This window comes from Neolamprologus multifasciatus, chromosome 7 (genome assembly GCF_963576455.1).
Source record: "Neolamprologus multifasciatus chromosome 7, fNeoMul1.2, whole genome shotgun sequence".
Classification (NCBI taxonomy): domain Eukaryota; kingdom Metazoa; phylum Chordata; class Actinopteri; order Cichliformes; family Cichlidae; genus Neolamprologus; species Neolamprologus multifasciatus.
Window position 1 is genome coordinate 3294552 of NC_140445.1, and position 21252 is coordinate 3315803.

The window sequence follows — 21252 nt, forward strand, 5'->3', positions numbered from 1 at the left end:
GCAGGATTTAGAAGGCCATGGAGTTTGCAATATATACCTTCTTAACACTTGGTCTGCCTGCAACTGCGTCTGTCTCCGTGACTCTAACAGCTCGGCCTGGTTAAAGTAAGATTTCTCTCTTTTCCTCTTTGATTTTAGTTGATCACATTTTGGTTGGTTGCAGCTGTAGATGATTTGTTTCGTCTCGGGAGCGCAGACGTCTCTGTGGAAGGTTGAAGCTTTGATCTCAGAGGAGATATTTACTATTTGCTGTCATTGACGGGAGGATGTTGTTGGCGCCTGGCCAACTATTTAAAGATGGTGTCAGTTTGATAAGTTTGCAGTGACCATAAAAGGTTCTTGGAGGTTTTACGTCTTTTGGGAGTCACCATTATATCGAATGTTGACAGTGGAGAATTTGAGCGATTTCCTCACTCTGTAGTTAATGTTTATGCAGAGTTACATGTAATTACTTGACATATTTTTAGGATTTCAACGTTTGAAAGAGTTGTTTTCCGTCTTGACGTGTGCTCGCTCTGATGTTTGGCGTACGGTGATGTATGGCGTGGTGATGTGGCATGCTGAAAGATGACACCACTACAAGGCATTAACCTGAAAGTCGATCTGTTAGTGTTTATCCTCCTGTCAGCACTGAGGGAAGCGGGGGGACAGCGGAAGAAAACTGGGTCTAATCTTCAGGGACCTGACTTCACATTTTACACTTCAGTTTAATCCCTGCTTATCAAATTCAGCCTGTTTTTTTTCCACACGCGTTAAAGCATTAAAGCCCAATATGGCTTGGTTTTTGGTTCTTTTTCTGGACTTCTCTGAACAACAGATTGTGTATTTTAAATATAACTTTAAGTCATATTGTTTTTGTTGTACCCATGTCTGTATTTTGCGGAGCCCCGCAGGGGACACGGGAGAAAAAAAAATTAAGACTGACTTTTGCGAGATCTCGCAAAACTAACTCGGGATCTTGCAAAAGTTTTGCGTTTTGATAAAAGTCTTGATAAAAATCCTTATACACAGAACCCTTGTCCATAAACTGATGCTAAATTAAGACGGACTTTTGCGAGATCTCGCAAAACAAAGTCGGGATCTCGCAAAAGTTTTGCGAGATCTCGCAAAACAAACTCGGGATCTCGCAAAAGTTTTGCGAGATCTCGCAAAACAAACTCGGGATCTCGCAAAAGTTTTGCGAGATCTCGCAAAACTAACTCGGGATCTTGCAAAACAAACTCGGGATCTCGCAAAAGTTTTGCGAGATCTCGCAAAACAAACTCGGGATCTCGCAAAAGTTTTGCGTTTTGATAAAAGTCTTGATAAAAATCCTTATACACAGAACCCTTGTCCATAAACTGATGCTAAATTAAGACGGACTTTTGCGAGATCTCGCAAAACTAACTCGGGATCTCGCAAAAGTTTTGCGAGATCTCGCAAAACAAACTCGGGATCTCTCAAAGGTTTTACGAGATCTCACAAAACAAACTCAGGATCTCGCAAAAGTTTTGCGAGATCTCGCAAAACTAACTCGGGATCTTGCAAAACAAACTCGGGATCTCGCAAAAGTTTTGCGAGATCTCGCAAAACAAACTCGGGATCTCGCAAAAGTTTTGCGAGATCTCGCAAAACAAACTCGGGATCTCTCAAAGGTTTTGCGAGATCTCACAAAACAAACTCGGGATCTCGCAAAAGTTTTGCGAGATCTCGCAAAACTAACTCGGGATCTTGCAAAACAAACTCGGGATCTCACAAAAGTTTTGCGAGATCTCGCAAAACAAACTCGGGATCTCGCAAAAGTTTCGCAAAAGTTTTGCAAGATCTCGCAAAACAAACTCGGGATCTCGCAAAGGTTTTGCGAGATCTCGCAAAAGTCCGTCTTAATTTTTTTTTCTCCCATGTCCCCTGCGGGGCTCCGTAGTATTTTGTAGAAATATTATTTTTTGAGGAAAATATAATCTTCAAATGTTTTAAGAAACAACAAAACTTCATTTTATCAACTTCATTTCAAAGCTAGCTTCACATCTATGTCTTTATCTGGAGTTTTCAGCTGTTTGGGACACTCAAATGGAAATGCATGCATGAGACATGAAACTATGTGCAGAATAAGCCCGACCACAAAGCTAGAAAAATATTTTATTCCACATTTCGTTTGTGTTTTGGCTCGTTTTTAAAAATACTTTCCAACTTTTTTCTTTTTTAGCCGCTGTTGAAGTCATCATTCGTCTATTGATGATCTTCAACAAGTGTTTGTAGCTTCATTTAGGCTTTTTGAACACTTTTGAGTCTTTTCTCTAACACACATGCTGTTACAGCATTGGATGGAAATGTATCCTGTATCTTCTTGTTTGTATTTTCGTAAGAGTGAAGCAGTGTGTGTCTGAGGACAGCGGCACGCTATTTTTGTGATATGCTCTAGTGTCTTGGCTGTCTGAGGGATGTTCTGCAGTATTGGGTTACTGTGAATCCTCCTGCTCCTTCAGAGACAATCCTGCTCATGATACTCACACACGCACACACACTTAAAAATCAAGGCCCCTACAAATATGATTTTATCTCCAGAGCAACATGCTGTTGTGCCCTCAGAGTTTTGAGTGTCTTAAAATACCCGGCGATACCCCCCTCACCGGCTTCTTATTGGCTTACAGATGACGACCATGTGTTCCTGGTCAGTTATGTGCGTTAGGATGCCTGCAGTGGTTGTCACTCGTCTTTTCTTTTAAGGCGAGCCTGCTGTCCTTCTTTTTTCCCCCTGTACAATGAAGACGTCAAGAACAGCTGTGGCTCCAGAAATAGTCTTAATCCTCTCCTCCATCACATCTCCTAAACATTACAAGCAGCTCAGGCAGTGACCGTCTAACTTCTGAGGATGTCTACAAGTGTCGTGTGGCTGGTGCTTGAAGGGTTGGTTTACCCGTCCACTGACATCTAAACCTGCAGATAGTTTGCATTTTGTTTGCCTGGAGTTTGGATCTATTTGCAAACTAAACAACAACTGATACTATGGAAATGTCAGTAGTTTTACATGTCATGAACTTCCAAGTACCTAATGGTTGGGCAGATGAAAATTCAAAGGCTCAACAAAGTTATTGAAGTTGTTGATAAGATGAGTGATTAGTAAGCAGGGATGTCACATTGGAAGAAAAGCCAGAATAACTGAATATATGACAGACTGATAGTGCTATCCACAGACGCGCCGAAGCAACTGTTTTCTAGCTATGTACCATTATCTGTGATGATAATAAAGGGAGAAGGTACATTTACAGAAGTGAAGCTTATGCAGCATCTTAATTGTGGTTGTGTCTTAGGTATGGCTTGTAAATGGGCAAAATAACCCTAAAATTTGGGGTTGTTTACAGTTCAGACAACTATCTGTATTCTCAGACAGTAAAGGCTTAAAGGTCTGGGCCTTGTCAAGTATGGAGACATGGCATCGTGCTCTGCTTTTTCCACTTGACGTGTTCGGTTGGCTTTATCAGGCCCCGACCTTTAGCACCCACTGCGACATCTTGCAGCCAAGTGTTAAAGTCAGCATCTCCAAGTCTGAAACCTTGGTTCTCTCCTGAAATTGCAGATTGCTCCCTCTGGGGCTGGGTTGCTGTTAAGGTGTTTTAATATCTTGAGGTCTTGCTTGTAAGCGATGGCAATGTAGAGTGTCTGATGGGAAGGCTGACTCATTTGGAGTTAGATGAAATGCAGGAGTTTGACAGGCTTATTATGGTGAAAAGCTTGACCTGTAAAGCAATTAACGTTTGCTTTAAAGGCAGATCTGTGCTCCAACTCTCACCCATGTTTATAAGCTCTAGTTAGTGACAAATGAAAAAGAACGAGACAGCTACAAGAGCTCAGCCCTGGAACTTGGCTTGCTTTGACATCTGCTCCTTTGTGTCAAAAGGACATCCAAATGACGGCAGATGTGGTGGTTTGGTGCCTTCCTTTGGAGGTTTTACAGACATGTCCGGCTGGGAGGAGACCCCGGGGTAGACCCTGAGCTGGGGGTATCACATGTCTCATCTATCCTGGGAATGGCTCAAGGTTGCCCAGGAGGGACCAAAAATGTTCCAGGGGAGAGGGATGTCTAGGATACCCTTGCTTAAGATGTGATATCCAACTTTGGACAAACAGAAGAAGACGTGGGTGGATGTTATAAAGCATGCTACATGATACACTTCTGGTAGGGATAATCTTTTAGAAGCAAAGGAGAAAGTAGTTGTCTTTTTATAGAGAGGTTGCTGAAGTGGAAGGATAGTCATGAACTCCTCAATGTTCTTTATAGCATATGCTGGACGTTGTAAAGGTCATTATCTTATTATCATGCTAATATTAGCATGTCCTGTTAACATCACACCAAAAGTACACGTCTGTTCAGGTTATTTTAGAGGCGCTGGTATTATATGCTTGTTATAACACTGTGACCCTTATAACAACGTTATAACACTGACTTTTAGTTAGTTAACATAACATTGATTTAGCATTGTAGTAATCTGTTCCAAAATCTATGCAAATTCATTTTTTATTGCATGCTGCAGTGAAGTAAAAATCTGACCTGCGCGTGGCGCTGAAAGCACAGGCACAAGACAACAAATGTCATGGCAATCCACAGTTGTTGAAATGTTTCCCTTCGCAGTGCTGGACCTGTATCCCTTGAGCTGTGCTGCTAGAAATAGCGGCATGGTTCCTTTAAGGCATTAACACGTCCTGGGTTACAAAGTGCCGTTCCATGAAATTTCCTGGAATTAACATGATGTCTTAAGATAGAATTCACACGGTCCAAACATGAAATATGAGATAGGTGAATGTGGGTGGAGGACAGCGTCAGAGAACGGAGATATGTGGTTTAATACTGAAATAAAAATGTGGGTTATTGCTTTTCCTTGTTCACCCTCAGTTCTTTATAAAGCAAACAGTGGACAGCTGCGGGCAGCCTGACTAAAGGAAGCGTTCCTCCACCCGTCAGCAGAAAAGCTGCATGAATTTTTCCGAGGCCACATTTGAAAGTGCTCCAAAGATTCATTCTTTGTCCGTTTGATAAAACGAGTACGCTGAAACTGCCTTGTTAGTGCTCCATGGAAAGATAACACAACCGTGCTATTCTTAGATCTTTGCCACTGTTGCCAATGCTGTTAATATACCAAAGAAAATGGGCGTTCATTTCTTTATTTACTCCCAAGGGAAAATGTTTTCACAGGATTCTCTGCAGTCCTGTGAAAAAAGTAAATTTTTAGCAAAAAATAATTGGAAATAATAGATTTCTGTATGAGTTTATCAGTTGCTTACATTGTTGTGGAGGAATTCTGGCCCACTCTTTATAGCTTTGGTTCAGTTCATTACATGCACAGCTCTCTGAATGTCCTGTCAATCAGACTGACATCTGAAAATTGGCTGCAAATTTGCAGCACCTTGATTATTTCCTCATTATCTTTGATTATTATCCTGTTGCATGATGCAGTGTAGACCAGGTTTCAGCTGCTGGACAGATTACCTCACATTTATTTAAATTGACTTTATTTTATTATTATTATTATTATTATTGTCCTGTTTGGATCTTTAGCCATCAGAATTGTTGTCTTAAGGTCAAGAAAGATGCCAAGCGGATTTATTTTACCAAGTGGATCATCATGGCCATATTGGTCCATTTGATTGACCTTTATTATAATTATGTATTTATTTTATTTTCGGTTGCTACAAACGGGACAGACATGACTGGGGAATAGGACAGGGAGGAAGAATGAAAGAAAGAAAGAAAACCAGAGGGGAGAAGAGACGGTGAGAAAGGGGGAAGAAAGAAAGAAAAACAAACAAAACATCTGGATCACCTGTATGGAGAAAAAAAAACAGAAGAGAAAGCAAACAAAAAAGAGCAACATAATAAAAACAGCACCATCACAATAAACTAGCTAGCAGTAGATAACAGTAGATACCAAATATTAAACGATATTGTGCAGCACGCAAGATAGACAGCGCACAATTTAAATTGACTTATGAATACTTTAGTATAAAGAGGAGTTTGTGGTGCACTCGGCGACTAAAAGGTCTCTAAATAATCAGCCCCTGAAAACTGAAAGTTGGTATGAAGTGTTTATGCTGATACACAGTGTTTGTGTATAATACTTGAATGGGAAGATGTTAATGTCATAAAAGCGGTTTGGATAGCTTTCTTTCCCTTTAATAAAAGAAATCATCATTTAAAAACTACATGTTGTATTTGCTCGGGTTATCTTTGGCCAGTTATGCCTCAGTCTAAAAGGCTGGGAGTATAGTTGTTATCCCGTGGACATTCAGATTGGTGATCACGATAACTCGAGACCCTGGTGAGAATTAATACTTTAGGTCAGGTGTCCATAACCGCCAACATCAAAAGAGCCATTTTAGCTCCTCCTACCAAAGAACGTGAGAAAAAGAGCAGCACACGCAGGGGACAGATTTGCAGATGTAACTGGGAGAAGATACATTAAGTATTACAACATACAGTATGAATAGTAACAGGATTACCGTTCACCCTAATTGTAACCTACGGAGCCCCGCAGGGGACATGGGAGAAAAAAAAATTAAGACGGACTTTTGCGAGATCTCGCAAAACTAACTCGGGATCTCGCAAAACAAACTCGGGATCTCGCAAAACTTTTGCGAGATCTCGCAAACGTTTTAGCCGCATTCTTCGGACGCTGGCTCGAAGCCGACCGGGAGGTCGAGGCACGATGTGCCGGGAAAGCGGTATTCCTCCCGGCTGTAGTAGGTCTCGACCTCCCGTTAGCTTCGAGCTAACGGGAAGAATGCGGCTAAAACTTTTGCGATATCCCGAGTTTGTTTTGCGAGATCTCGCAAAAGTTTTGCGAGATCCCGAGTTTGTTTTGCGAGATCTCGCAAAAGTTTTGCGAGATCCCGAGTTTGTTCTCGCAAAAGTCCGTCTTAATTTTTTTTTTCTCCCATGTCCCCTGCGAGGCTCCATAGTAACCTGTGGCTCGTGAGGGAGCCACAAGTTGCCAACCTCTACCATAGGTGCTTCTACTCATCTACCCAACTTTCTGCAGAGTTTATGTGGTCTTCAGATTAGCTCAAGAAGTGTGTAGAGAGATTCATGGGATGGGTTTCTATGACCGAGCAGCTGCATCCAAGCCTTACATGACGAAGGTTAATGCAAAGTGCTGAAAGCAGTGGTGTATAGTGCGCTACCACTGGACTTTAGAGCAGTAGAGATGTGATCTCCATAAGCCATGCTTCTCTGTCTGGCAATCTGATGGACTGGTCTGGATTTGGCAGTTGCCAGGACAACAGTACTTGTCTGACTGCATTGTGGCAAGTGTAAAGTTCGGTACAGGAGGGATTAGGGTGTGGGAGTGTTTTTCAGGCGTTTGGGTCAATCCCTTAGACATTTTGGACAATTTTATGCTACCAGCTTTGTGGGAACAGCTTTTGTTTCAACATGACTGCTCACCAGTGCACAAAGCAAGGTCCATAAAGAGTTGGATGAGAGAGGTTGGTGTGGAAGACCTTGACTGGCCTGCACAGAGTCCTGACCTCAACCCGACAGAAGCCCTTTGGGATGAATTAGAGCAGAGTGTGAGCCAGCGTCAGTGTCTGACCTCAGAAATGTACTTCGGGAAAATGGCCAAAAATTCCCATGAACACAATCCTAAACCTTGTGGTATGAATATGAAAGATAACACCCAGACAGGTGATGGTTTAACAGGTGGTGGCTCCAGATCACTGCTCTCTCCTTATCCTTTGTGACTTATGTTTTTCTCTAGTTTTGCTTTTTATTGTGTCCCTGTCACCATTTTGCTGGCAAGGACATTAAAATGTATATATTTGTATATTTGTATCTAAATTGATTCCAATAAAAAGCATTAAGTCTTGTTTTGTGTTTGTCAGGTAACCTCGGGATCGTCCACCAAACATGGCCTCTGAGTGAGTAAAAATGTTACTATTTTCTGTAAATCGTGTAAGTTTATTTTCCCTGTTTGTGTAACCAGCCAGTGTGCAAAGGAACAAGCGGTTTATTCAGTGTGTGACATTTAGCTTGCATTCATCATAACTGCACTGATTACTTTATTATTAAATTATTTATGGGTCGCTAATGAGACATGCAAATGTTTTCCACGATCCCTGGATGGTTCCAAAGTTTTTAATTCTTGTTGAATATTAAAAGCTCTTAGTTTTGTTTATTTCATCTTTGATTTTCATTTATTCTTTGGTACTCTGTGTAGTTCTAGTTACTGTGTATTTCTAGACTTTAATTAATCCCTGCTTTATTTCCCTCTGACTTGACATCCTCTGTCTGTCCTTTCCTTTCATTATAATTGTTTTTCATTTCCTGATTGTCCGATTTAGTATTTTAATACCTTAATCTTCTGTGTTTTGTATTCAGTTTTACTGAAGGTCCGCGGCTCCGAACCGTAGTAAAGGGACCTCTGGCTAATACGGCGGGGTCCGTGTTGGGCTCGTAGCTGAAAACTAGCTTCAACTTTGCTAGCGAGAGACAGAGAGAGGTGTTGAAAGGCTGCTCCAACAGAACTTATTGTTTTTGGAGGAAAACACGAACACGGTGTACAGTCAAGTCTTAATAGCTTACTTACAACTGGGCTCGTCAGGCTCTCTTCTTGGCTGCAGTGGTTATTATTATATTTACATGCTTCCAGCTCCCGTTTTTGCTCGATGACAGCTCGTACTTTTCCTTTTTCTCCCTCCCTCGCTCACAGACACATAACGTGTATGGCAGTCCATTCTCCCTGCAGCACGGACTACACTGCCCATGATGCTACATTCTTTAGAGCTATACCTGTAGCATTCTGCCTATTAGCTTAGCACAACAACAACAACAGGCGCTCTCTCACCCAGGAAACACGCAGAGAGAGAGCGGCACCCTGTAACCATGGCAACCGTAACGCTGCCGCCTGGAACAACCAGTGTTGCCAACTTAGCGACTTTGTCGCTATATTTAGCGAGTTTTCAGACCCCCTAGCGACTTTTTTTCTAAAAAAAGTCGCTAAAAAAAGACTTGAAAGACATTACAAAAAACAATAATTGCTAAAAGAAATTTAATTTGTAGTTCTAAATAAATTCTAAATGCATTTAGGACGTTTTTTGCTCACTTTATGTCTCGTCCACGATGTTATTTCTCTCTCCAGCAGCGTAGGTTACAATTATATTAGCATGACCAATTATGCAAATTAGGTGATGATGTCATTTTGATGACTTTTAGGACAACCAATAGCGATTTTCCTTATTGAGGAGTTGGCAACACTGGGAACAACAGAACGTAGCTGTCAAACAAAACCCAAACAGTCCTGACCCGCCACAATATGAAACAGGGAAGTACCGCCGTGTAATCCATTTATTTCAACAAAGTAACTGTATTCTAAATACCACCTTTTTAAACGGTAACTGTAACGGAATACAGTTACTCATATTTTGTATTTTAAATACGTAACGGCGGTACATGTATTCCGTTACTCCACAACACTGTAAATAGTGCTGTTTCCTGTCAGTCCCGTGTGTCTTCTCCCTCGTGATTGTCCGGCTCTTTTGGACTTTGTTTACTGACTTTGTTGCTTTGCATTTTGTAACCTAGCAACAGTCACAATAAAGCCGCTCACTTATTTCAATGCACTGAAAATGTATAAAACTTTAAAGATTTTTTAAAGGAAATCAAAATACCTACATGTCGTTTAGGAAATTAATTTTAACAGACATTTTGCTTTGACAATGAAATATTGATGTCGCATCAGTGACCCACATATATTACTATTTCCTTTGGGAATGGATTAAACCGATCTTTATGGTTGCAATAAAATTGATCATCACAAATATACTTCCATCAATTATAATTTGTGTTTCTGTCTGCAGGAAAAGGCTGTCTGCGAGGCGTAAGCACACCCTGAAGGTAAGATTAACTTTAACCGATAAGCATAACAGAGCAAAACACCTCACACATGCCTGTGCTTCCTCTTACCTGACATGGGGCGATGATGTAATCTCCTCAGGGTTGCATGCTCGTGGTGGCAGGTAATTTGTTGGACGCTGAAGCGACTGTGAAGGCCAAAGAGAGAGAGACGTTTTTGGCAGATAAATGTCCTCCTGTTGAGCTGCCGTACTCCAGGGACGAGCTGCTGGTGAGAAGAAACTGCGCCGTTTCAAACAATTATGCTTTTGACACGTTTCATATTGCATTTTATTTCTTTTGTGGGTTTTTGAAATTGGAAGCATCTAAAAAAGAAAACTTTTATCACTATGTCGACTTTAGGAACTGTGCCAGAAGCTTCATGAGCAGATAATCATCAGTGAAGATGAGAGATACGGCATAGAGTTCAAACTGAACATGGTGCTGAATGAGGTGAGACACTTTTCATTGCACCGAGTAGAGATACTGTATCTGTATATGTCTTTAACCAAACTGCAACAAACATAGGAAGCTATATTTTAATATCAATCACCTGAGCACCTTAAAACAAAAAAAGACCAAAAAAGTATCACATACCTGACTTCAAGTTTTTTTAACCATTTCAGTCATTTTCAGTTGCTGTTCGGTTATTTTCATGTTAGAAGCTTCCCCATCTTTTGGATTTTGGTCTGACACTAAGGAAAAAGTACATTAAAAAACTGCTTACTTCAAATATAATATCACGCTGGCTCTGCAGTCCATCTGGGTGGCACTGCACTGTGTACACAGGCCAGATGCACATGTAGTCGTCACCTTTTAGGGCTCCTCCCTGTGTCCTCTGCCCGTTACTCCTCAAAGGAGCAGATACCGATCTTGCTGCTAGGCTGATGCTTGTCAGGCTTTCATTGAGTAACTGACCATTTTCTGACTTCTCCTCCACACTCTTGAGACTTTGATGGTCTGCAGTTGCCGTGAATCGTATAGCAACATTAACTAGAAATATTTCACATCCTTATTCCTTCCTGTAGCTTTTCTCTCAGCATTTTAATTACCCAACAACACTGTTTTAAAGCTAGCGGTACTTGGTGATGAATTCAGCACCAAACACCCTGCATGTCACTGCTGTTTGCTTCATGATTGATTATTTAATCTGTCAGCTCAGTAATCCTCAGAATCCTCCTTCAGGTCAGGGACCTCAATATCAAGATTGTGGATTTGAGAGGAAAGTTCAAGAGACCCCGGCTGAAGAAAGTGCGCATGTCTGCTGACGCCATGCTCAAAGCTCTGCTGGGCTCCAAACACACTGTCAACATGGACCTGAGGGCCAATCTGAAGCAGGTCAAGAAGGAGGTGAAAGAGGAGGTGAGCAGCTACCTGGTTCATTTGGTCCTCACGCAATAAAATCACAGATACCTGTGAGGTTTAAGTCCTTATCAGCGATGAGAAGTAACTACTTTACCCACTGGTTGAAGCTAGAGCATTAGTATTTTTGCTATCTTCGTGCTGTTGTTACTATTAGCCCATATTTAGGCTAAAGGATTGAGTGCCAGCACACTGGGCCTCACTGGGCTCTACAGCACAGCAGGTCTTAATCAACAATACTAAGACCTACAATACTAAGGTGTCCATCTACAGTAGCTCCACATGTCGCTCTGGAGCTGCAGATTTGAGACCCCTGGTTTAGGAGGTAGAGTTTCTTCTCAACATCGAGGAGGACTTCATCCTCAGAAACTGTAACAATCCATTTTCTGGCCACTAGGGGGCAGAAAAACCATCAAAACAAATAGTTGTTTTCTTGATTAGCAGCCTTTTTGCATCTGATTTCAGTCTGGACTAACAGAGCATCGTCTGTGTTTGCAGGACAAGCAGCTGCGTGATGTGGGAGACTGGCGTAAGAACATTGAAGACAAGTCTGATAGGAAGAAGATGTTTGATAGCTAAATGCGAGGACAGAAATCAGATTTACTGTCTTTGTTAACCGAAGGGTTTTAATCCAAAGTGATGCATTTCCCCTTTAATTTTTACTTGATCTGTAGATCCTGATCTTAGTAAACATCATCTAAAGGCATATGTTTGGTGGAAGGTTATGGTGCTTACTAAGCTTCTGCTTTGGTACAGTATGTGATAAACGGCCTTTACTTTAATTCAAAGCTTGTGTTAAGGTGCAGTGAAATGTAGGGAATCTGTGATATGCGCTGATGCCAGTGAAGCATGGTTGTAGTTTTTGGATATCTCACTTTGATTTATACCCGTCACTAAGCTTCCTTCATGCTTTAGCCTGTATTGAAACTGTACTGTGATATATTTGTACTGTGTTACAGTTAGTATGTGTCAGATAAATCAATTCTCCTTTTTCTCCTTTTGCTTTTACTAATGTGCCTACGATGTACGTTTCCTGAAACTCCAGTTTAGTGTCTGAGGTTAAAATCCAAATGCAATGGACGCATATTTTGCAAATAAATCATGACCCATATTCTAACTGGCCCAGCATGAATAAATGAAACACTACAACATGCTCTTTACACACATTCGTTTGGTCAATCCTTCACTTCTCCCTTGTTTGATGTGGATTGTAGAACGTCTAGTCAAGTGTTTCGTGCCACTTAGCTGTCCAAGAACCATTAGATCTCTGACATGACCTGTTACCATAAACTGTAAATATCAAAACATCACTTAGTGGTTTGTAAAGTCTTGTTGGGAAGCTGGTTGTCGGTCTGATAACTGACACTGACGTGGCCAATGAGCATATTCTGGACAATTATCTTTTCTGTCTCTTATAATGAGATAATTTATAAAATAGACCTAAAGTTTCATTCATTAGAACCTAAAACTAGTCTGGAAACTTGTCAGACCAAACAAGTTACAAAGTTACATCTCTTACTCTGTCTGCCATCCATTTATTATTTTGCCTAGTTGCTTTGTGAATGTAACAGTTGATTGTTTTCTGCAAGTGTAACAATCCATTACAATCCATGTGAAGCGCCTTAAACAGGTTACGAACCCCCTCCAGACCTTTGCTAATGAGACTGTGGGCTCAGTTGCTCATGTTTAAAGTAACATTATGCTCTTTATGAAAGTTATGGACCCCGCCAGTGGACAGCAGTATAAAAATTGTTATGGTTTCTTAATCGCATCCCTCAGTTGTGACGTCTGGTTTTAAAAAGATAGGAGGGCGAGCCATCAAAAACTGGACTTTGGGAGCCGGTTTGTAACATTACGATGTCTTTATCCATAGTTCTCATAGAGCCTGTGGGAAATAACTAATTTGAGAAGGCTTGCATTTGCCTGACAGCCTATAATGGATCAAATAAGGCATAAGGCCAGTGTAGAAGAATAATTGTGCTTCCTACGTTGGAGAACTGTAACAGTACTAAATCACTTCATGTCTGTGAAGGTTCTCAGTCATCCAGGTCATCGTAGTCAAAGGAGCTTGCAAAGAAAAGCGTCTGGACTTCTTTAAGTTGAAGACGTTTCACCTTCATCCGAGAAGCTTCTTCAGTTCTAAGGTCAAATGGTGGAGAGTCTCAGATTTAAACCTAGTGGGAGTTTCCCCCCACAGAGGGACAAAAGGACCCCCTGATGATCCTCTAATCGCCTGAGCCAAGGTGTGAAACTGGGTGTGGGTCCCAATCAGCCAGAGTTTCGGTGAGCTCATTGTGAAACCTGGCCCCACCTTATCATGTGAATTCCTGAGGTCAGATGGCCCAGGATGTGAGTGGGCGTTAAGGCGTCTGGGGAGGGAACTCAAAACTGGATTATAGATGGCAGAGAGTTGGTGTCGTAAACCACCGCCTCTGTTCAAAGATGGTCGCTCACAGTGGACATAGATGCTTCTTTCACTCCTCTTTGAAACCATCTGTCCAAAATGTGAACAATGGCATCCTCAAAAGAGTGACCTTTATCCTTAAGATGCAGATGGACGGCTGAGTCTTGTCCTGTGGAGGTGGCTCTTCTGTGCTGTTTCCTTTTGTCCCTCTGTGGGGGGAAACTCCCACTAGGTTTAAATCTGGGACTCTCCACCATTTGACCTTAGAACTGAAGAAGCTTCTCGGATGAAGGTGAAACGTCTTCAAGTAACTTAAAGAAGTCCAGACGCTTTTCTTTGCAAGCTCCTTTGACTAAATCACTTCATGTTTCTAAAACAAAATGTGAGGCACTTTTACCGTCATTTTGCTGTCACATTAACTAGAAAAGCTTCATCTTGTTCCCAGTTTTCCTGAGTTTGTAAAACACTGGAGGTTAATTTTATTTAACTATTTTATTGCACTAAGATACTAACTGAGCTATTTTTTACCTATACACTTTGAAAATTATAGTAATGTGATGTTTTATAAAAAGTTGAAAATTTGAATTTATGGAAGAAACAACATGATGCTTAAAGCCGTTGGCTTGTTTGTGGAAAAGGCTGAAATATATTTAATTAGATGACTTCCAAAACCTGAATCCTAAATGTTTTTGTTATAAATGAAGAAGTCTGGCTTATTTTCCACAGAGCAGAAAAGGTGAGCGTTTAAATCACATTTTACTATTTTTAGATTTTAAGCTTTTTTCCCCCCAAATCACTTGATTTTCTTTCCTTTCTTTGCAGATTCGATCACTTAGATGTGACACAGCATGCTTTTCCGCAAAGGTACGCTGAAGTCAAACATATCCATAAATTTAAAAGTCTTCATGTAGTTTGATGGCAGTAAAATAAACAAATGAAAGGTTATTCATGCAGATGCCACTGGGAGTACTGGTTTCAACTTTCAGCTGAAACCTGGAGGTGCACGTGTGGCATTTTGTTAAATCGTAACCAGATTTCACACCTTAAATCCATCCTCTCATGTCTGTCACTCAAAACCCTGTGATACTTACAGTATGAGCACAGAGCAGAAGCCCCCGTGTATGAAAACGGCAATACTTTTACTCCTTCGATGGAGCAATTAGGAAAAAGACAGAAAGAAAGAAAGCTTCAGAGTCACCAGTTCATTGAAAAATGCTTGATTCACTCCCTCCAGAAAGCTTTTATTTAGACATAACTAATAATGCATTGGACTCCTTGTTATTTTAGCCATATTCTCAGTCTTTCACATTATTGTGGGGAAAGTTTGGCCCACTGGTCTTTACGGTGTAAAAAGGTAGACAAACATAAATCCCCCTCCAGTGTTGGGGAGTAACGGAATACATGTACCGCCGTTACGTATTTAAAATACAAAATATGAGTAACTGTATTCCGTTACAGGTACCGTTTAAAAAGGTGGTATTTAGAATACAGTTACTTTGTTGAAATAAATGGATTACACGGCGGTACTTCCCTGTTTCATATTGTGGCGGGTCAGGCCTGTTTGGGTTTTGTTTGACAGCTACGTTCTGTTGTTCCAGGCAGCAGCGTTACGGTTGCCATGGTTACAGGGTGACACTCTCTCTCTGCGTGTTTCCTGGGTGAGAGAGCGCCTGTTGTTGTTGTGCTAAGCTAATAGGCAGAATGCTACAGGTATAGCTCTAAAGAATGTAGCATCATGGGCAGTGTAGTCCGTGCTGCAGGGAGAATGGACTGCCGTACACGTTATGTGTCTGTGAGCGAGGGAGGGAGAAAAAGGAAAAGTATGAGCTGTCATCGAGCAGAAACGGGAGCTGGAAGCATGTAAATATAATAATAACCACTGCAGCCAAGAAGAGAGCCTGACGAGCCCAGTTGTAAGTAAGCTATTAAGACTCGACTGTACACCGTGTTCGTGTTTTCCTCTGAAACAATAAGTTCTGTTGGAGCAGCCTTTCAACGCCTCTCTCTGTCTCTGCTAGCAAAGTTGACCCAGACAACAAAGTAAAGCTAGTTTTCAGCTACGAGCTGACACAGAACCCACCGTATTAGCCAGAGGTCCCTTTACTACGGTTCGGAGCCGCGGACCTTCAGTAACAGTAATAAATCACAGCAATAGTACATTCATGTAGTTGTAAACAGCATGATAACATATTAAGTAATCCAAAGTATTCAGAATACGTTACTCTCATTGAGTAACGTAACGGAATACGTTACAGAATACATTTTGGGGCATGTAATCTGTAATCTGTAATGGAATACATTTTAAAAGTAACCTTCCCAACACTGTCCCCCTCTGTGTGAATAGTTGATATGCTGTGTTTGTGCTGCTGTGCTTTATGACCAAGCATCTCCACTTTGGTCCTGTTTTGCTCCAGAAGTCTTGAGTCTTTTTCGAGAGAAGAGGCTTCCTCCCAGCAACTTTTCCAAACAAGCATAAACTTTGACATTTAACATGTTAACTGAGGCCTGCAGAGACTGAGCTGGTTTCACAGTTTCTGACCTTGGGGTGAATTTGCTGGCATGTCCACTCCTGACATGATTGTGTTACTGTGTTAACACACACCTGAAAGCTCCACACCTGCAAACTGCCAAACTTCTGCTTTTGCAGAGGTGCAGATAGTTGGTGATGATCAGTTAATCAAGTGCATTTAACTAACAGCACCTGGCTGATAAGTACTCTCTTATGTCCTAATGAAGGAGTAAGGGTGGATTTAGTTTTTCACAGGACTAAAAAGAATCCTGTGGAAAATTTCTCTTTCACACCACTGTGTAGGTTTCTCCTGTCAGAAAATCGTTTTGTTTCACGGGTACACTTGGAGATTGGATTTTATTAGTCCACTTTTCTCCTCCACTTGACGCGTCGACAATGTCTTGTGCATTTGGCATCACACTGCTCAGTGTTACCGCAGGTTATATTTGACCTCTGCTGACGGCTGCATCATATCCTCAGATAACAGCTGCCTCTCCACTTAGATTCACACCAGCCAGAATTAGAAATGAGAGAACAGACAACGAGAGGAGCGTTTACAGTCTCCTCCATGCTGACCTGCAGTAACCCGTAGAAAAGTGCTGCTCACAGTACATCCTTCTTCTCACCTTCAGGAAGGGAACCATAATCTCTGTCATACTCAGAGGCCTGAACATGAATAAGTGTCTTCAGGACTCAGAGGTAAGAGATGGATGAGAATCTGAGGGCTTGTTTTAACATAACAGTCACTGCCTTGATGAAAGATTGTCATCCATGTTCAGCGTTGGTAGAATCCAATGGAGATGATATGGATTGTATGCATGTATATATAGTAACAAGAGGGGAATAACAGCTATTAATTGTAGTGTCATTAAAAACCAAGGTTCAGTAGTGTCCAATGCTAATTTATGGGAGGCTGCAGTCTGTGATCACTCTGTATGTAAAAGATGGATGTAGCCAACATGAAGTCCAACTCTCCCCCAAAGATGACTGGAACCTGCCGTGGTTCGATCCATGATTAAAACGCAGGAATGTAACTTTTGTCCATCTTTAAAATGGCACTAGTGTTGCAAAAGACAACATTCATCTGTTTCTGCAAATTTCCATATAATTTAAGCACTTATGGGCATTTCATGTGTCTTTTTAAGTATGAGAATAAGAATCAAGTAAAAACAAAGGCCTCCTTTATTTTTACCTGTGCCAGTTTCTCCACAGGTTTAGAATGAGCTTCGATATTAATGTGAAATACTATATGTTGTCCTTTTTTTGGACTGGCCCACTCTGTGTGCATTGGGAAGATTATAAACTATGTCCACTAGATGGCCGATGAATACCAGTGTTGGTCAAGTTACTTGAAAAAAGTAATCAGTAACTAATTACTGATTACGTCCCCCAAAAAGTAATCCCGTTACTTTACTGATTACTTATTTTCAAAAGCAATTAATTACTTAGTTACTTTTTAAAAACACGATTTACAACCTGAATAGGTGATAAAGTGATAGATCTTTCAGCCCAATTCTACTTTTTCTACATAATCATCATACAAAATGTAATCAAATGGAAAAGTCTCTTTTTAAAACTTGTTTTATTAGTTTTAATCTTTTAACTTTATGCATCAAGCAAAAATTTAATTATCTGCACCATTCTCTGACTGGAAGAAATTAGTTTAACATTTAAACCTATTTTCTGCACATTCCAGCACATAAAATAAAATATTTTTTGTGTTTACACTCAGTCTTTCAAATAGATGCAAGTAAAACACAGCAGAAAATAAATAAAGTCAAAGACTAGCGGTCCTGTTGCTCTATTTTCACCTGTAAAGCAGGAGTGGGGTAGGCGGAGGTTTACCCTGGTGCAGGTGTGCAGCGGTCAGTGGAAGAATCCGCGAGTTTCTCTGTGAGTTTCCCATTACGTCATTGCGCACTCGGAGCTGGTTTAGGGTTTTTTCGCTGTAAAAAGAAGTTTTCTTCCCACGCACAACGGACACTAATGTTTTTGTCACTTTTTATGGAATCAAACTCAAAGTAAGGTCAGTACTTCCACGCTTTAAACGCTGCACGCTCATACTCTCTCTGCACTCGATATATGATCCATTGTTGATCTGCACACAGCTGTTGTCACCAACGTCGCACTCGCTTACGTCACTGTCATGAGACGTTCTCGCCAAAAAAAATCACAGTTTTAGTAACGCAGTATCTGTGGAGCGTAATGCAGGTTTGAGTTCCAGTCCAACGCAGCAGCAGCCGATCGTACCGGTTACCTCTTCCTCTCTGAATCAAACGTGTTAATTAGTGAAATCAGCTGCTCTCAATGTCACATACTTCAGCTCCTCCAAAAATTACCGTGACAAGCCGTGGTGCTAAAGTGTTACTTTGCACTTATCAGGTGGCAATTTTAAATTACAGTTAAAAGTGAGAAATGCTCCTCGGTGCGTTGTCACCAGAGCATCTTGCACACTGTTGGGTGACCACATGCCCATGACCGTATACCCAGAAAGCTCATTTACCTTTAGGATTGTGTGGTTTTATCAGTGAGGTGGAGTTTTTTTTACCTCCCAGTGTTGGCGAGTTTTTGGCAGCATTTGTTCTGTACTTTGTGTCCGGTCCTTTATCCTGTCGGCACGGACCGACATGTCCAATCTGAAGGGACAGAAAGGCGGTTTAAAAGGAGGTCAGGCTGGAGGTGAGTGAGTTGAAGGAAAATGACACCAGACCAAACACACCTGCTGAGTGAGTTTTCCGGTCCAGCCTAAGCATTGGGCTTGTCTCCTTATAGGGGTGTGAGCAGAATGCTGGCATCAATAATCGCTCCAGTTCATCTAAAGTTATTCTAAAGAAAGAAACTGATTTAAAAAAGCATTTTTAGCACCAACGTAGTGATTTATTTTTTATTTTTTGGTTTGGTTTCTCTTCCCATTGGGACAAGGCTTTTTAGTGTGCAGCTAACACACTGCAGTTATATGCTGAAGAGGATGACCTGGCATCTGCTTGGCTTATGTGTATTAATAAAACTATTTTTTGTATATATCTCATGAAAAATTATTACATCTGTTTTGCCCAATCAGTGATTTAGATCTAGATTTAAATCTGTGATTTAGTAAATCTAACTTGTAAGATTGAAGTAGAAACAAACAAAGCATAATAAACTATTCACACTTTCCAAATGTTATCGCTGTCAGCAGTTTTCTCTGGTTGCGAGTTGCCTTTAGATAGATGCATGGTATTTTAACACTGGGACGCCTTAGTGACAGGCAGTAAATCTAACTGCAAACCATCCCTGCAGGAGGCCACATGAACACAGATGGTGGATGACTCTGAGCAAACTACTACAAGCATCAGGAGCATGTATCAAACTGCGCGTAAACATAAACATATAGTTATTAATACTTTCACATAGTGAGGAAAGGCAGCACGCTTCACTTGAGTTTCTAAAGTCGCACTGGAGCTATGGAGCGTTCCTCGAGTTGTAGGTCGTGCGTTTTCACAGAAAACACCTACTGGACTCTGTGACGGGACCGTAAACCTGACCCCAAACGTTGCCCCTTAATGCTGCATTCCCAGCACGACTCTTCATCATCTGTGCGTCACTCAGACCCGTCAGCACCTTCCTCCTCAGCCGCCAGCTTATAAGACTCTTTACATTCGTTCGTGGGCCTGAGGTGAAAATTTAACAAACAAAGCAATTCAGGTTTTTTTATGCTTTTATTTGATTTCCTAAAAGGCTCTTTGTAGAATTTGATCAGTCTCACAGCTCCACTACATTTTAGAGCTTCAGTTACTAATTATTTTGTTAATTTACAATATTTATTAAAACTCTAAAACTACAATCAGAGAATGCTGTATTGTTTTTTTCCACATATATGTCTGTACATGTGACGTAAAGTACACGTTTCATTTACCATTGCATGATTCCAACTGCTCCTAAACCAAAGCAAAGTAGTGATTAAGTACTGAGATTTAACCAGGCTAAACAAGAGAGGTGCATGCTGGCTGTGGAAGCAAGTAAAAATGGGCAAATCTCAGCATGTGCAGAAGAAGTTAGACCGAGAAAACTATCTACTGCCGATGGACAGCACTGGAAAATCATGTCCTTAAGAAACAGGAAAAATACATGGCAAAGACCTGACACAGTAACTGAGAAAGTCATCTGGCCTTTTAGTTTTTTAACTGCTCATCAAAGCAGCAGGAGCATCCTGACAGCACAGAGCAGGAGGCAGAAACATCCAACGAAGAGCCTTGAATGTCCTTCTAGAAGTCTGGAGAATATTCCTGAAGACAACGTAAAGAAATGACAGAAGCTGAAATAAATAAATAAACAGAATAAATTATATTCAACCAACTTTATGGTCTTCAGATAAGAGGGGGGGGAGCACAAACTATCTAACATATCAGTTTCTAGGTCAAAAAAGAGAGCCATCTAAGAATGCACCAAAGCACTGAGACTGGAGAATGATCTAAATTTGTTTGCTATGTCCCACCAGCATCTTTTCTAATGTCTCCAGTGATGGTGAAAATGCTCAGCTTGAAGCTTCCCCTCCTGGCAGCTGTGTCCATCGTTTGTAAATGGTCAAAAATAGCGAAGCTAAAATGCTTTGATGCGATTTTATGTCATCCAAGAAAAAAAACAACCTCCATCTCGATCTAAGACACGTAACTTGATCCGCGCGGCCCTTCTGCAGCCAGAGAAAGATCCGGAAGCCTTTCCATAGCTCAGACAAGAGGTCCAATATGAAACAGTAAGCAGGCCAGCGAGTCATTAATGTGATATTTATAGTCTGCAGAAATGTGAGCTTGTTAAGCACTTTGTTTGGAGCAATGTTTAAAAGTTCTATCAAAGTTTGTTTGATTATTTGAAGCCACCTCCTGAACTCCGCTCGGTCCAGCGCTCTTCATTCATCGCAGCGTTCAGATTGATCGCCGGTAGAATCCCAGATCAGATGTGTTCAAGTTAAATTATCCATTAGAAACTTAGTTTTTAGACTAAATCACATCCCTTCTGGCTTTTAGGAATTGGTTTCATGTGATCCATCTTCGGAAGTTACATGAAGGTAAGCTCAAACAAGAGATATCATCCCACATTAGCAATGTTTGCATCTTTATTTTGGTCCATTGAGGATCA

At 41.0% G+C, this 21252-nt stretch overlaps 1 protein-coding gene across 10 annotated transcripts in view; it reads left to right on the forward strand.

Moving 5' to 3' along the window:
- The window catches only part of LOC146513484 (troponin I, fast skeletal muscle-like), a 23631-nt gene continuing 2379 nt past the window's right edge, over window positions 1–21252 (forward strand). For 2 of the 10 annotated variants that reach the window (XM_085168780.1, XM_085168784.1), the window contains exons 1-8: window positions 1–105; window positions 7855–7890; window positions 9829–9865; window positions 9966–10094; window positions 10226–10315; window positions 11048–11224; window positions 11723–21053; window positions 21141–21181. In XM_085168780.1, coding sequence (XP_085024906.1) covers window positions 7880–7890; window positions 9829–9865; window positions 9966–10094; window positions 10226–10315; window positions 11048–11224; window positions 11723–11803 — 525 coding nt within the window. In that variant the 5' untranslated portion in view covers window positions 1–105; window positions 7855–7879 and the 3' untranslated portion in view covers window positions 11804–21053; window positions 21141–21181. Of the gene's footprint in view, window positions 106–7854; window positions 7891–9828; window positions 9866–9965; window positions 10095–10225; window positions 10316–11047; window positions 11225–11722; window positions 21182–21252 lie in introns of all 10 variants that reach the window. The other 8 variants (XM_085168782.1, XM_085168786.1, XM_085168785.1 and 5 more) reach the window with 5 other exon arrangements.